We start from the raw sequence: 15,779 nt of genomic DNA, 5'->3' as shown, positions 1-15,779 counted from the left end.
ACCCCCGCATACCGTTGGCATCACATAACGATTAATCCGCATACCGCTTGCTTTAATCGCAAAAGTTTTGCCTCGCATACTGATTAAAAACCCGCTCACCGCTGTTCGTCCGAGACGCGTCCAATGTGCGCCCTCAGCCAGCCTCACATGTGCCACCCGTGCCATTGTTTACCAGCCAGCCTCCGCGGTAACATCCAAGCATACAATCGGAACATTTCGTATTATTACATTGTTTTCGGTGCTTTATCTGGAAAATAAGTGACCATGGGCCCCAAGAAAGCTTCTGGTGCCAACCCTACAGCAATAAGGGTGAGAATTCCAATAGAGATGAAGAAAGAGATCATTGATAAGTATGAAAGTGGAGTGCATATTGCCGACCTGGTCAGGTTGTACAAGAAACCCCAATCAACCATCGCTACTATTGTGGGCACCAGAAAGGCAATCAAGGAAGCTGTTCTTGCCAAAGGTTAAACTGTGTTTTCGAAACAAAGATCGCAAGTGATGGAAGATGTTGAGAGACTCTTCTTGGTGTGGATAAATGAAAAACAGCTAGCAGGAGATAGGGTCTCTCAAGCGATCATAAGCGAAAAGGCTAGGAAGTTGCATGAGGATTTAATTAAAAAAATGCCTGCAACTAGTGATGATGTGAGTGAATTTAAGGCCAGCAAAGGTTGGTTTGAGAGATTTAAGAAGCGTAGTGGCATACATAGTGTGATAAGGCATGGTGAGGCTTCCAGTTCGGACCACAAAGCGGCTGAAAAATATGTGCATGAATTCAAGGAGTACATAGAGGCTGAAGGACTGAAACCTGAACAAGTGTTTAATTGTGATGAAACAGGCCTGTTTTGGAAGAAAATGCCAAGCAGGACCTACATTACTCAGGAGGAAAAGGCACTCCCAGGACATAAGCCTATGAAAGACAGGCTTACTTTGTTGATGTGTTCCAATGCTACTGGTGATTGCAAAGTTAAGCCTTTATTAGTGTATCACTCTGAAACTCCCAGACCGTTCAGGCAAAAGAATGTCCTCAAGGAGAATTTGTGTGTGCTGTGGAGGGCAAACAGTAAGGCATGGGTCACTAGGGACTTTTTCTATGACTGGTTACACCATGCATTTGCCCCCAATGTGAAAGATTACCTAACTGAAAAGAAATTAGAACTTAAGTGCCTCCTGGTGTTAGACAATGCCCCTGGTCATCCTACAGACGTGGCAGAGCGACTTTATGGGGACATGAAATTCATTAAGGTGAAGTTTTTGCCTCCTAATACCACTCCTCTCCTGCAGCCCATGGACCAGCAGGTTATTGCAAACTTCAAAAAACTGTACACAAAAGCTCTGTTTGAAAGGTGCTTTGTAGTGACCTCAGAAACTCAACTGACTCTCTTAGAGTTTTGGAGAGAGCACTTTAATATCCTCAATTGTGTAAACCTTATAGGTAAGGCTTGGGAGGGAGTGACTAAGAAGACCTTGAACTCTGCTTGGAAGAAACTGTGGCCAGAATGTGTAGACAAAAGGGATTTTGAAGGGTTTGAGGCTAACCCTGAGAGGATTATGCCAGTTGAGGAATCCATTGTGGCATTGGGAAAGTCCTTGGGGTTGGGGGTTAGTGGGGAGGATGTGGAAGAGTTGGTGGAGGAGGACAATGAAGAACTAACCACTGATGAGCTGATAGATCAACTTCAACAGCAAGAGGTCAGACCTGAGGAAACTGGTTCAGAGGAAGGGAGAGAGAAATTGAAGAAGTTGCCTACTACAAAGATTAAGGAAATCTGTGCAAAGTGGCTTGAAGTGCAAACCTTCATGGATGAAAATCACCCTCACACAGCTATTGCAAGCCGTGTTGGCAACCTGTACACTGACAATGTTGTGAAACACTTTAGGGAAGTCATAAAGTAATGAGAGGTACAGGCCACTATGGACAGATATGTTGTGCGACAGAATTCCAGTGACTCTGAAGCTGGTCCTAGTGGCATTAAAAGAAGAAGGGAAGTAACCCCAGAAAAGGACTCGACACCAAGTCTTAATGGAAGGGGATTCCCCTTCTAAACACTAACACTCTCTCTCCCCTCCTCCCATCCCATCAATCATCACCAGATTTTCAATAAAAGTAAGTGTCATGTAAGTGTGCATGCCTTTTTCAGTTTGTGTGTATTAAAATTAACATTTCATGTGGTAAAATTTTTTTTTTCCATACTTTTGGGTGTCTTGCACGGATTAATTTGATTTCCATTATTTCTTATGGGGAAAATTCATTCGCATACCGATCATTTCGCATAACAATGAGCCCTCTTGCACGGATTAAAATCGCTATGCGGGGGACCACTATATATATATATATATATATATATATATATATATATATATATATATATATATATATATATATATATATATATATATATATATATATATATATATATATATATATATATATATTATATATTATATATTATATATATATATATATATATATTATATATATATTATATATATATTATATATATATATTATATATATATATATATATATATATATATATATATATATATATATATATATATATATATATATATATATATATATATACATATATATATATATATATACATACATACATATACATACATACATACATACATACACATACAGTGGACCCTCACCTAACGATATTAATTGGTACCCAAGAACGAATATCGTTAGGCGAGTTTTTTAGCGTTAGCCGAGGCAAAATGTTAGCATTAAAATGTATCATTAGGCGAATTTAGCATTATGCGATGCCATCGTTGGTCGAGGGTCCACTGTATATATATACATACATGTGTATATATATACACACACACACACATACTATTTATATATATATTTATTTAACACATCTGCCATTTTCCACCAAGACAGGGTGAACCCAAAAAGGAAAGAAACACTTTCACCATCATTTACACACAATCTCTCTCTTTGCAGAGACGCTCCGATACGACAGCTTAGATATCACTCCAAATAGCCACTATCCCAAACCCCTCCTTTATAATGCAGGCATTGTTCTTCCCACCTCCAGGACTCAAGTTCGGCTAATCAATTTCCCTGAATCCCTTCACAAAATATTACCTTGCTCACATTCCAACAGCTTGTCAGGTCCCAAAAACCGTTCTTTTCCATTCACTCCTATCTAACATGCTCACACTTGTCTACTGCATGTCTAAGCCCCTTGAACACAAAACCTCTTTTATCCCCTCCCTCCATCCTTTCCTAGGATGACCCCTACCTCTCTCCCCCTCCATTAGAGATTTATACATCTTCCAATTCATCCTATTTTGCTCCAACCTCTCTAAATGACCAAACCATCTCAACAACCCCTAATCAGCCCTCTGAACAATACTGTTAATAACTACACACCTAATTTCCACACTATGAATTCTCTGCATAATATTTACACCACATATTGCCCTTAGACACATCTCCACTGTCTCCAGCCTCGTCCTTGCTGCAGAATTTACAACCCATGCTTCACACCCATATAAGAGAGTTGGTACCACTATACTCTCTAAGGTTTCCTACTTTGCCTCCATGAAAAATATTTTTTGTCTCCACAGATACCTCAATGCGCTATTCACCTTTTTTCCCTTCAATTCTATGGTTAACCTCGTCTTTCATACACCTATCCACATATACACGCACAAAATACATACATACTTTATATATAAAAAATTCAAACTAATTTAAGTACGCTGGAATGCCACTACAGGTTTTGTCTTACCGTCTGCAGAATGTTGGGGCATAAATCCAGAGGCAGAGTTTGAGGAGGGGGGGAGGGGCACAGGTGGGGTGTTTGTTAATTAAGAATCAATATAAACAAGGCTCTCATAAATAACACTGAGCTGGTCATCTTGTACTGGCCTCATGAGAAATTGTAAATGACGTGAATGCTATCTTTTCATTTTCAATAATAACTTTCACCTTCTCTGCACATTAATAGTCTTGGGCACCATTTATGTATTTGATGTGTGTATTTACTTAATAATTTCAGAGGGTTTGAACTTCAGCTAATGAGTCATTCGCTTCAACTTTTTGAATGACTGGAATGGTTTAATTTGTAAGAGTACTCACAAAAGCAGAGTTATGCTCATGATATCCCATCATCAATATTTAATTTGTTATAACATTTAAAAAATTCTAGAGCTTGTAGGATTTACCACCACCGCTAGTATCTCATTCCGATGTACCAGTACAACATAACTAAATATCTGAAGACAAACAACAAAGTCTTCTTCTGCCACTGCCTTTTTTCTCATTTTACAATAGTAGGCTTTAGTTCTCACTTTGAAGGTAATGTATTACCATAAATATAGTACGTTTTAACTGGTTTTTCATATCCTTTTATGGTTATTATATTTTGTAACTATCATATTCTTTCTCTCTCTTTCTCCTCCTCCTGTCAACTGGTAAGAATATTTTTAGTGTTTTAAGCCTTTCATAACTCAGATTTTTTTTCTTGTCTTTAGACCTTTTCCCATCTTATTCATGTATTTATTTATGTGTCAGTACCATACCACCGCTGCATAAGGTATTTCAATTTTGCCTAATTTACATTATGAACATCTTTTCTATCATTTCTTCATGAAGGACACGTGGAGTGTGATAAATTAGTGAATGTCAGAAAGTGAGAGGGATCTAAGAGCAATTATGATATAGATGAAAGAGAATCACTGGAATAAACCACCTAAATGAAATAGCACTTCAAATACAGTGATACCTTGACTTACAAGTTTAATTCATTCCATGACTGAGCTCGTAACTCAATTTGCTCATATATCAAAACAATTTTCCTCACTGAAATTAAGTGAAATGCCATTAATCTATTCCAGCTCCAAAAAACCACTCCAATATTTTTATGGGTTTTTAAATGAGAAAAATGTATTTATAAATAAGAAATGATTTTTGCCTTATTTGCCAGGTCCCAGCAATGTTTTAGAAATGCTGGAGTAAATATGAAACTCCTTGAAGCATGGTGTAAGACGAGTGTCACTCCACTGCTGACAGTGCAGCAGTGGAGTGACATTTGATGATCGTGTACTGCCTTGGCTTTATTTTTCACTGTTACACATAAACATGCCTATCTGTTTGTTTCTATCTGTCTGTCTGTTTCTATTTGTCTATCTGTCTAGCTCTATGTTTATCTCTGTCTCTGCTTATCTTTCTGTCTGCCTGTGTTTCTGTCTTCCTGTCTCTCTACTTGTCTCTCTGTCTCAGAGAGAGCGCCGCTCATGAACTAACAGGTATTACACACGATGCAAAGTAGTCACCTCTGATTCCTGAACAAGTGAAAATGTGTATTACTTGCCAGTCATGATTATTATGCCTTATATCTACAAGCACAGTATAGCACTGTGTCTAGATTTTTTGGGTTATCCTAGGTAATTTACACTGTATAACTATTTATGTGTACCTGTGAGATAGAGACAGAGATAGACAGAGGCAGATACAGACAGACAGAGAAGAAGACAGAGGCAGATACAGACAGACAGAGAAGAAGACAGAGGCAGCCACAGCAAATCAGCCAGCCATCCATCTAGCTGGCCATCCAGCTGGCCACCCAACCAGCCAGCCTGCCGAACATGTATTACACGTTCCAGAATTGTTTCTCTTTGTTTAGGGCATACGTTAAAGAATATTCTGGCAGGATGACATTACCAGTGGTATTGAAATTGAAAGGTTTACACATTGGTTATTATCGAAGTTTTTGATATTTCCTCGGTATCTCCTGCGAGTGGCAGCGTATCTGAAGTTCATTCGTAACTTGGATTCTCGCTCGCAACTCAAAGCAAAAAATCGACCGAACGACTGCTCGTAACTCAGAAAACTCATAAGTTGGAGCACTCGTAAGTCAAGGTACCACTGTACTATAATAGTGGGCTTGATATGGTCTTCGGTCAGGTGAATAGATTTTACTGAATTTGCTTTGTTCTATGTGCAGTGGTAAGCCTGTGGCTGGGTCACTCAGGCCAAGTGGTAGAGGTTTGATTTTCTGTCCAATAATCATGATGCACATAATTCCTAACTGTTGCTCCACTTACTCAATTTATCAAAGAGTTTTAGCAGGGATACATGCAGGCCCCACTTATACAGCAGGTTAGATTCCGAGCTATTTCTGTAAAGTAAAAATCACTATAAAGTGAACCACAGCCTTTTTCACTTTCAAATTATTGAATATAAAAGCCTGATAACATGTTTATACTATCATATATTAACTGAGCTACATTAGTGAAGTGCTGCAAAGCAGAGTGTTGTAAAGTGAGGCCCTCCTGTATGTGGTAAATTTTATTACTCTACTTGGAAATTTTGCATCATCTGCAAATATGCTTAGTTTTTTATTCCTTCTAATAATCCATTAATGAAAATTAAAAGTATTACGAGAGCAAGTATAGATCGTCTAAGGACCCTCCTCATAATACTTCCACCATAAGGGCATTTGTCTTCTTTTACTCTTCACATTTTCCTTTCAAATACAAAATTTTGTGCTTATTGCAACAGTTTGCCTTTTATTCTTCTCTCTATTTTTCAGATTAGTCTTTCAAGGACAAGTATATCATGAACTTTCTTGATAACTAAGTAAATACAATATTTCTATTTCTTTCCTGAACAATTTGTGACTGTCATCCTAAATTAACAGATCTGATATACAGGATTTGATATACAATACACGCTTTGCTGATCAAAAATTGAACTGTTTGATAGTTAATAGATTTCTGCTCTCCGGGGATTTTATTCACTTTTCCCTAAAGACTATATGGTGTTCAAAAACTAAACAGACAAAATAGAAATAGTTAAGTGAAATAAAAAAAAAAAAATGCTAAATTCCAGAGTAGTGTCTGCAAAAAACCACTCAGAATTTAAAAAAAAAAAAACTGTATAATTTCTAGCAGCAAGAAGATACATTATGGCTGAGTGGAAGCCTTTACTAGCAAAATGTTTCACCTGGAAACCATGACATAAAAAAAGTTTTGTCTCTAAGTGCAACATTATCTCAACAAAGGCTCCTCTTCTGCCCAAAGTGCACAACTGCAGAACTACTTCCGTAGCTACACAATATAAACAAATAAACAGGTATTACATCACAAAAATTATATTCTATTGTACTATGAGTAGGAGTCACATGGTCAGAAGGGACCTACATGAACTATCAATATACACAGACAGGATAGTTAATACAGAATTACTAATACAGTATGATGCCTAGGAAAACTACAAGTGATTTTATACTTAGCTGAATTAACAGATATGTAGATTGCTAGTTTTATGTATGATATATTTATGTGAATGCTGCCAATAAGCACAGTTGCAACATGAAACATTGCATGAATTACCTAGCAGCAAATCATACTACTGAAATTATGTAAAAAATGTAACAATGATATGGATTATTAACTTTTTTCTGTTTTTGAAATTTCAGCATAACACATTTTCCCGATTAATATGATAAATCCGTTAAAAATTATGTCTTAACTTGATGCCCTCGTATGTCCTACATAGCAGTGTATGGAATAACATAGGAAATGTGGGTAAATGACATGGGAATATACTTCACAGTGGTTATCTTCTGTTTCTGATAGTTTGATTTTGACATAGGTATATTTTGTCTGCAGTCACTTGCCAAGCACATTCTTACACTTCACATCATCCAGAAACAACACTAAATTTTTGAGGTCATGTTCTGCTCTTTCTTACACTTCACTAACTCCTTAACTAATTTTACTCAATGAGGCATTTTTAAAATGAACACTGGCAACCCTATACACGAGAAACTAGCAAATCATTTGAAAGTGGTCAAACAGAAGTACAAAGTTGTAAGCACTTATTGTCAATGTTCCAGTTTAACTACAATATACATGTATAGTAAGAAAAATGAACAAGTATGCACTGAACTGAATGTGACCTATTAAACTGTTTATCTTTTACTGTAAACACACTGTACATTTGAAGAGATAGAAAAGTGGAGTATTGTGTGCATGCATAAATACATACAAACATACATACATTATACATATAAAATTTTTTTTATTTTAACATCGGCATTTTCCCACCAAGGCAGGGTGACCCGAAAAAGAAGAAACTCTTTCATCATCACTCATTCCATCGCCGTCTTACCAAAGGCATGCCGATACTACAGTTAAAAACTTCAACATGTCTCCACCCCTCCTCCTGAGTGCAGGTACTGTACTTTCCACCTCCAGGACTTAAGTCTGACTAACCGGTTTCCCTAAATCCCTTCATAAATAGTACTTGCATTCCAACAGCATGTTAAGTCATAAAACCCATTTGCCTCCAATCACTCCTATCTAACATGCTCATGAATGCTCACTGGGAGTCCAAGCCCCTCCCACACAAAACCTCCTTTACCCCCTCCCTCCAATCTTTCCTAGAATGACCCCCTATCCTGCCTTCCTTCCACTACAGATTTATACACCCTCCAAGTCATTCTACATTTAGTTCCATTCTATTTAAATGTCCAAACCACTTCAACAACCCCTCGTCAGCCCTCTGACACCCCCCACACCTAATCTCCAAGCTACAGATTTTCTGCATAATATTCACACTACATGCTGCCCTCAGATATGACATCTCCACTGTCTCCAGGCTTCTCCTCACTGCAACATTCAACATCCATGTTTCACACCCAAATGAGAGTGTTGGTACCACTATACTCTCATACCTTTTCCTCTTTGCTTCCATGGATAACGTTGTCTCCACAAACTCCTCAGTGCACCAACTGCCTCTTTAATCCTTGTCAATTCTATGGTTCTCAAGTCCACTCTCAAATATCTGAACACATTCACTTCCTCCATACTCTCTCCTTCTAATCTGATATCCAATTGCTCATTTCCTAAATTTTTTATCCTCATCACCTTGCTCTTTCCTATGTTTACTTTAAATTTCCTTCTTTTACATACCCTTCCATATTCATCCACCAACCTCTGCAACTTCTCTTCAGAATCTCCCTAAAGCACAGTGTCATCAGCAAAAAGCAAACGTGACAACTCCCACTTTGTGTTGGATTGTTTATCTTTTAATACCATACCTCTTCCCAACACCCGAGCATTCACTACTCTTACAACCCCATCTATAAATATATTGAACAACCCTGGTGACATCATACAACCCTAAGGCTTAATTTTACTGGGAAATAATCTCCCTCTCTCTAATCTAAGCTGCACTATCCTCAAAAACTCAGCTTTCAGTAACCTACCACCTATTCCATACACTTGCAACATTTGCCACACTGCTTCCCTTATCCACCCTACCATATGCCTTTTCCAAATCCATAAATGCAATGAAAACCTTTTACCCGTATCTAGATACTGTTTACCTATATGCCTCACTGTAAACAATCGCAGATAAACAATAATTGTTTATCTGCGATCCTGCTCTCTGTCTTACTCTTAATTCTTTCAACAGTAACTCTACCATACACCTTACCAGGTATACTCAACAGGCTTATTCCCTATAATTATTACATTCTTTTGTCCCCTTTGCCTTTATTTACAAAGGAACTATGCATGCTCTCTGTCAATCCCTAGGTATCTTCCTCTCTTTCATACATTTACTAAATAAGAGCACCAACCATTTTAAAACGACATCCCCACTTGCTTTTAACATGAGGTTGACAAAAGCAAAACGAAACTAACTGCTATTATCTTGACCAATGTTCTATAGGATGATACTAACTACTGTACTTGGTACTGTACTCACTTGAATTTGATTAAAGCTAACCTAAAACAATGCTGCAAGTGCAATGTTTGACATTATAAACAGTATTATGATCTCTGTAGCCTAGTAACATACAAAATACAACCTCCTTGCAGTCCAAAGTTTTTCTGTAATATTATCCCAGTCATACCTCCATGCTCTGGAAACCTATTTGTTGCATATCACACCTACAAAATTTTAAAGTATATTTCATAAAACTGATAAAATCAATTTAACCATTCTGTAGTGCAATGTCTTCACAATCTTGAAATAAAATTTGATCATAGTACTAGTTCTACACTGTTTTAAAATGATCAGAATTCTTTGTACCTCTAAGTCATTCAATATGGAATGCAGAAGAAAGGTTGGAGTTAATAATTTTAGATATTTTCAGAGAATAATCAAATTCTGGATTTCAGACATGCATATTACTTATTATATGGTAATTCTCAACTCTCCAACATTTCCATTAATACTTTTCCCAGAAAGCCACACTCTTCACTGACCTGTTTATCTGCTTTTGTGTTTGATATGCTAAGGCTAGTTCTCCATCCTCATTTAATATGTCAACATCCTTGCCATAGGATGTCTGGGTGAGAGAACGCAGGTCATGAGCACGGTTGGCTAGCACTGTCCGCAGCTGGATACACTCCTCCCTTCGGCGCTCCAACTCATCTTGAAGTGCTTCAAATTGTTCTACACACACAAAAAAAATAAATTACACTTCTGAATGATTAGGTGCTACAATTCAATTCAAGCAATACACCTGAGAGGTTAAGTGTATGTAAAGTATAAAAGAAGAATCTTGAAATGCTATTTTACAAATCTTTTAAGGCTATATAAGGATGACTGAGCAGCATGCAGGAGGCATATAAATAGGTCTATGTACATTACATTAAAGTTGTGTATTGAAGTGTACAAGTTTGTATACCTCAAAGCACTCTCTCTTAAAGTGCATGAGTAGTACCTCGAAGCAGAGTCTGGAGGTGTATGACCAGCCTCATCCTGGCCACTGTACAACAGAAGCGATGCTCCTCCTCGCCGCCTTCTGCCATGCCGTCCCTGTCCCACCCAAGGCCTGTCTTTCCTTGGCCTTCTCTAGCTTGGCCTGTCCTTCCTTGGCCTTCTGTAGCCTGGCCTCTCCTTCTCTGACCTGGCCTGCCCTGGCCTGTCCCACCCCTCATATCTGCCTTACTCTGAGGAGTTTTGTTGGTTGGCCATGGGGCACCAGGTGGTGTGGTGTGGCCATGATTATACAGGTGTGGATCATGTCTGGCCTGGGTAAGAGGTGTTGGAGTGGGCACTGGGCTTGATATAACTGCCTGCTGACTTGCCCGCACCACACTAATGATGTCCGGTAGGACACGCCTACCAGGGCTCGTATGCTGGTGGTGGGCGTGGTGAGGGCGTGGACTGTGGGGGAACGTCATGTCGCTGCCAACATCACACCCCCAGGAATCCGAGAGCCCATAATCACACTAGAGGAAACAATGCCTTTTTTCTCAGGATGGGCAATAAGTTAAGGCATCATGCCATTATTAGAGAAGCAGGAAAGATGTTACATGAGGTGATGGCAGTGTGGAGTGCCAATGCTGGTAGTGTAAGGCAGAGCCTACAGCCTCACTAGTTATTGTCACTAACAATTTAACTCTCACTCTCGCTCTTGCTAGTCATTTCAATGAGAGCAGTGTGGTTCCATGTTTGCTTAGTCAACTATTATCAACCAGAACACAAGGATTTACTGGGTGTGGCACATAACTGACTACCTTGTAATAACTCATACACTCTGCATTTCAATAAAACACATTTACCAGTACAGTATTATTAAATTTCCATTATAACTGAATAATACAAAAAAAAATCAGTCCAAATAAATTTGTATTGATATCAAGCAGTGTAAAACAAAATTTTCACTTAACAGTACAACATTCATCATTCCAAGTAATAATAATGGTGTGTGCAGATTAGACAGACAACTAGCTAACTAAATATAAATTTTTTCAATATATATATTTCTTCCTCCATAAGCCAGGAGCAAGGGGGCTAGTAACCCCTTCCCCTGTATAAATTACTAAACTTAAAAAGAGAGACTTGTTTTTCTTTTTGGGCCACCCCGCCTCGGTGGGATATGGCCGGTTTGTTGAAAGAAGATACACATTCATCTCCTCCTAGGTAGTAGGTTGGCAGACAGCAACCACCCAGGGAGATACTACCATCCTGCCAAGTGAGTGTGAAATGGAAACCTGTAATTGTTTTGTACATGATGGTAGGATTGCTGGTGTCTTATTTTTCTGTCTCAAACATGTGGGATAACAGGTATACCTTGCTACTTCTACTTGCATTTAGGTCACAGTGCACATACATGTACACACATATACATACCCATCTTGGTTTTCTTCTATTTTCTTAATAGCTCTTGCTCTTGTTTATTTCCTCTTATCTCCATGCAGAAGTGCAACAGAATTATTCTTCCATAAGCTATGCATGTCATATAAGGCACCTAAAATGCTGGGAGCAAGAGGCTAGTAACCTTTCTCCTGTATATATTACTAACTTTAAAAAGAAAAACTTATTTTTTAGGTTACCCTGCTTTGGTGGGATACAGCCGATGTTAAAAAAAATCTTTCTCCTACCACCTATACTATTCTATGTGAACTTTATTTGAAAACAAAATACATAACAAAGATTCAATGGAAAGGAAGACAATATAAATCATATCTCAGGGTCTACATCTCAAATACTTCATTCAGCTCCACGCAGGAGGATTGTGTGCCCAGAATGCTGCTGTCATTTCCCCTCTGGGTCACACCGAGTCTCTGAAAGAGGAAGCTGGTTGTGATGAGTTTTTCATCTAACTCTTCCAGGAATCTTATGTGTACTCACCTAGTTGAGGTTGCAGGGGTCGAGTCCTAGCTCCTGGCCCCGCCTCTTCACTGGTCGCCACTAGGTCACTCTCCCTGAACCGTGAGCTTTATCATACCTCTGCTTAAAGCTATGTATGGATCCTGCCTCCACTACATCGCTTCACAAACTATTCCACTTCCTGACTACTCTGTGGCTGAAGAAATACTTCCTAACATCCCTGCGATTCATCTGTGTCCCCTTGTTGCTGTATCCCATCTCTGGAACATCCTGCCTTTGTCCACCTTGTCAATTCCTCTCAGTATTTTGCATGTCATTATCATGTCCCCCCTATCTCTCCTGTCCTCCAGTGTCGTCAGGGCGATTTCCCTTAACCTCTCCTCATAGGACATACCCCTTAGCTCTGGGACTAGTCTTGTTGCAAACCTTTGCACTTTCTCTAGTTTCTTTACATGCTTGGCTAGGTGTGCGTTCCAAACAGGTGAGTTCCAAACTGACTGTGTGTGTGTGTGTGTGTGTGTGTGTGTGTGTGTGTGTGTGTGTGTGTGTGTGTGTGTGTGTGTGTGTGTGTGTGTGTGTGTGTGTGTGTGTGTGTGTGTGTGTGTGTGTGTGTGTGTGTGTGTGTGTGCGCGCGCTATACTATATAGTATAGTAGTACCAACACTCTTATATGGGTGTGAAGCTTGGGTGGTAAATGCAGCAGTGAGGAGACGGTTGGAGGCAGTGGAGATGTCCTGTCTAAGGGCAATGTGTGGTGTAAATATTATGCAGAAAATTCGGAGTGTGGAAATTAGGAAAAGGTGTGGAGTTAATAAAAGTATTAGTCAGAGGGCAGAAGAGGGGTTGTTGAGGTGGTTTGGTCATTTAGAGAGAATGGATCAAAGTAGAATGACATGGAAAGCATATAAATCTATAGGGACAGGAAGGCGAGGTAAGAGTCGTCCTCGAAAGGGTTGGAGAGAGGGGGTAAAGGAGGTTTTGTGGGCAAGGGGCTTGGACTTCCAGCAAGCGTGCGTGAGCGTGTTAGATAGGAGTGAATGGAGACGAATGGTACTTGGGACCTGACGATCTGTTGGAGTGTGAGCAGGGTAATATTTAGTGAAGGGATTCAGGGAAACCGGTTATTTTCATATAGTCGGACTTGAGTCCTGGAAATGGGAAGTACAATGCCTGCACTTTAAAGGAGGGGTTTGGGATATTGGCAGTTTGGAGGGATATGTTGTGTATCTTTATACGTATATGCTTCTAAACTGTTGTATTCTGAGCACCTCTGCAAAAACAGTGATTACATGTGAGTGTGGTGAAAGTGTTGAATGATGATGAAAGCATTTTCTTTTTGGGGATTTTCTTTTTTTTTTTTTTTTTTTTTGGGTCACCCTGCCTCGGTGGGAAACGGCCGACTTGTTGAAAAAAAAAAAAAATTATATATATATATATATATATATATATATATATATATATATATATATATATATATATATATTATATATATATATATATATATATATATATATTCATATGCATAACAAAATGCAAGGAGGCAGAGGAAAGGTTTGTTCCCAAGGGTAACAGAAATAATGGGAAGAACAGAACGAGCCCTTGGTTTACCCGAAGGTGTAGGGAGGCAAAAACTAAGTGTTCTAGAGAATGGAAAAATTACAGAAGGCAAAGGACTGGGAAAATAAAGAGATTAGTTGACGAGCCAGAAACGAGTATGCACAGATAAGGAGGGAGGGCCAGAGGCAGTATGAAAACGACATAGCATTGAAAGTCAAGTCTGACCCAAAACTGCTTTACAGCCACATCAGGAGAAAGATAACAGTCAAGGACCAGGTAATCAGGCTGAAGAAAGAAGGTGTGGAGCTCACAAGAAATGACCAAGAAGTATGTGAGGAGCTCAACATGAGTTTTCTGGAAGTATTTACAGTGGAGGTTGAAGGGACACTGGGAAGACAAAACAGTGGGGTACACTAACAAGGAATATACCAACAAGTGGTGGATGAATTACACACAACTGAGGAGGAGGTGAAGAAGCTCCTAAGTGACCTTGATATCTCAAAGGCAGTGGGACCAGACATCTCTCCATGGGTCCTTAGAGAGGGAGCAGAGACAGTGTGTGCCAGTAACCAAAATCTTCAACACTTCCTGTGAAACTGGGCAACTACCTGAAGTATGGAAGAAGGCAAATGTAGTCCCCATCTTTAAGAAAGGAGATAGAAATGAAGCACTAAACTATAGACCAGTGTCACTGACGTGTATAGTATGCAAAGTCATGGAGAAGATTATCAGGAGGAGAGTGGTGGAGCACCTGGAGCTGAACAAGATTATAAACAACAGAAAGCACGGATTCATGGAAGGCAAATCCTGTGTCACAAACCTACTAGAGCAGTGGTTCCCAAACTGGGGGTAAATTACCCCCTGGCGGTAATTTAACCATTTTTGGGGGGTAATGGAGGGGTGACAGAAAAAAAGTTATGAATTCTGAAAATCAAGAAAACAATGCGGTACCCGGTATGAGGATTATTGTTAACTTTGTCTTAGTATATAAAATTGTAAAGTAAACCTATTATAAGTAAGTAATAAAGTTAAACCAAATAACAATAAACATCAAAAACTAATATACAGTATTAGAAAAGAAGAAATATATAGCTAAGTGTGTGGAAACCCAAAAGTATTTTGACAAGTATGCTTCAGGACAAAAGTCACTCAGTAGCCCAGATCGACCTGTCCAGTACGCGTCACTCACTTCCTGAGGCTGCCTCTATTTCACACTGTCAGTTTATCTGTGAGCATCAGCCGAGGTAGACATAAGCTGGTATGTATGTGTACTGCCCTGTGCAGTATATAGTTAGTATTTACCCACTGTTACTGTGAATTTGTAGCTATTATTAATTTTATATATAATGTATGTGTGGTTCTTACGTTTTCAATGGTTTTGCTAGGATTAGCAGAGTATGCGAGGCTGTATACGTTCACGTTTAGCCATATATATCAATAATAACAACATTTTGTGAAAGGGGTAACATGCTTTATGTGGCATGTTAAATTGGGTAACAAGCTGAAAAAGTTTGGGAACCACTGTACTAGAGTTTTATGACAAGGTAACTGAAGTAAGAAATGAGAGGGAGTAGTGGGTCGGTTGCATTTTCTTGAACTGCAAAAAGGCCTTCGACACA

The 15,779-nt window shown here is 38.9% G+C and overlaps 1 protein-coding gene across 2 annotated transcripts in view; it reads right to left on the bottom strand.

Moving 5' to 3' along the window:
* Positions 1–11,532, bottom strand: part of LOC138851896 (unconventional myosin-Va-like) — a 28,058-nt gene extending 16,526 nt beyond the window's left edge. The window contains exons 1-2 of one of the 2 annotated variants that reach the window (XM_070081416.1): positions 10,709–11,532; positions 10,248–10,437 (exon numbers count right to left, since the gene is read on the bottom strand). In XM_070081416.1, coding sequence (XP_069937517.1) covers positions 10,248–10,437; positions 10,709–11,171 — 653 coding nt within the window. In that variant the 5' untranslated portion in view covers positions 11,172–11,532. The remainder of the gene's footprint in view (positions 1–10,247; positions 10,438–10,708) is intronic. The other variant, XM_070081417.1, reaches the window with a different exon arrangement.
* Between the last annotated feature and the right edge of the window lie 4,247 nt (positions 11,533–15,779).

This window comes from Cherax quadricarinatus, unplaced genomic scaffold, assembly GCF_038502225.1.
Source record: "Cherax quadricarinatus isolate ZL_2023a unplaced genomic scaffold, ASM3850222v1 Contig2650, whole genome shotgun sequence".
Taxonomy (NCBI): Eukaryota; Metazoa; Arthropoda; class Malacostraca; order Decapoda; family Parastacidae; genus Cherax; species Cherax quadricarinatus.
The sequence above is the reverse complement of the archived record's forward strand: the minus strand, read 5'-3'. Positions and strand labels throughout refer to the sequence as shown.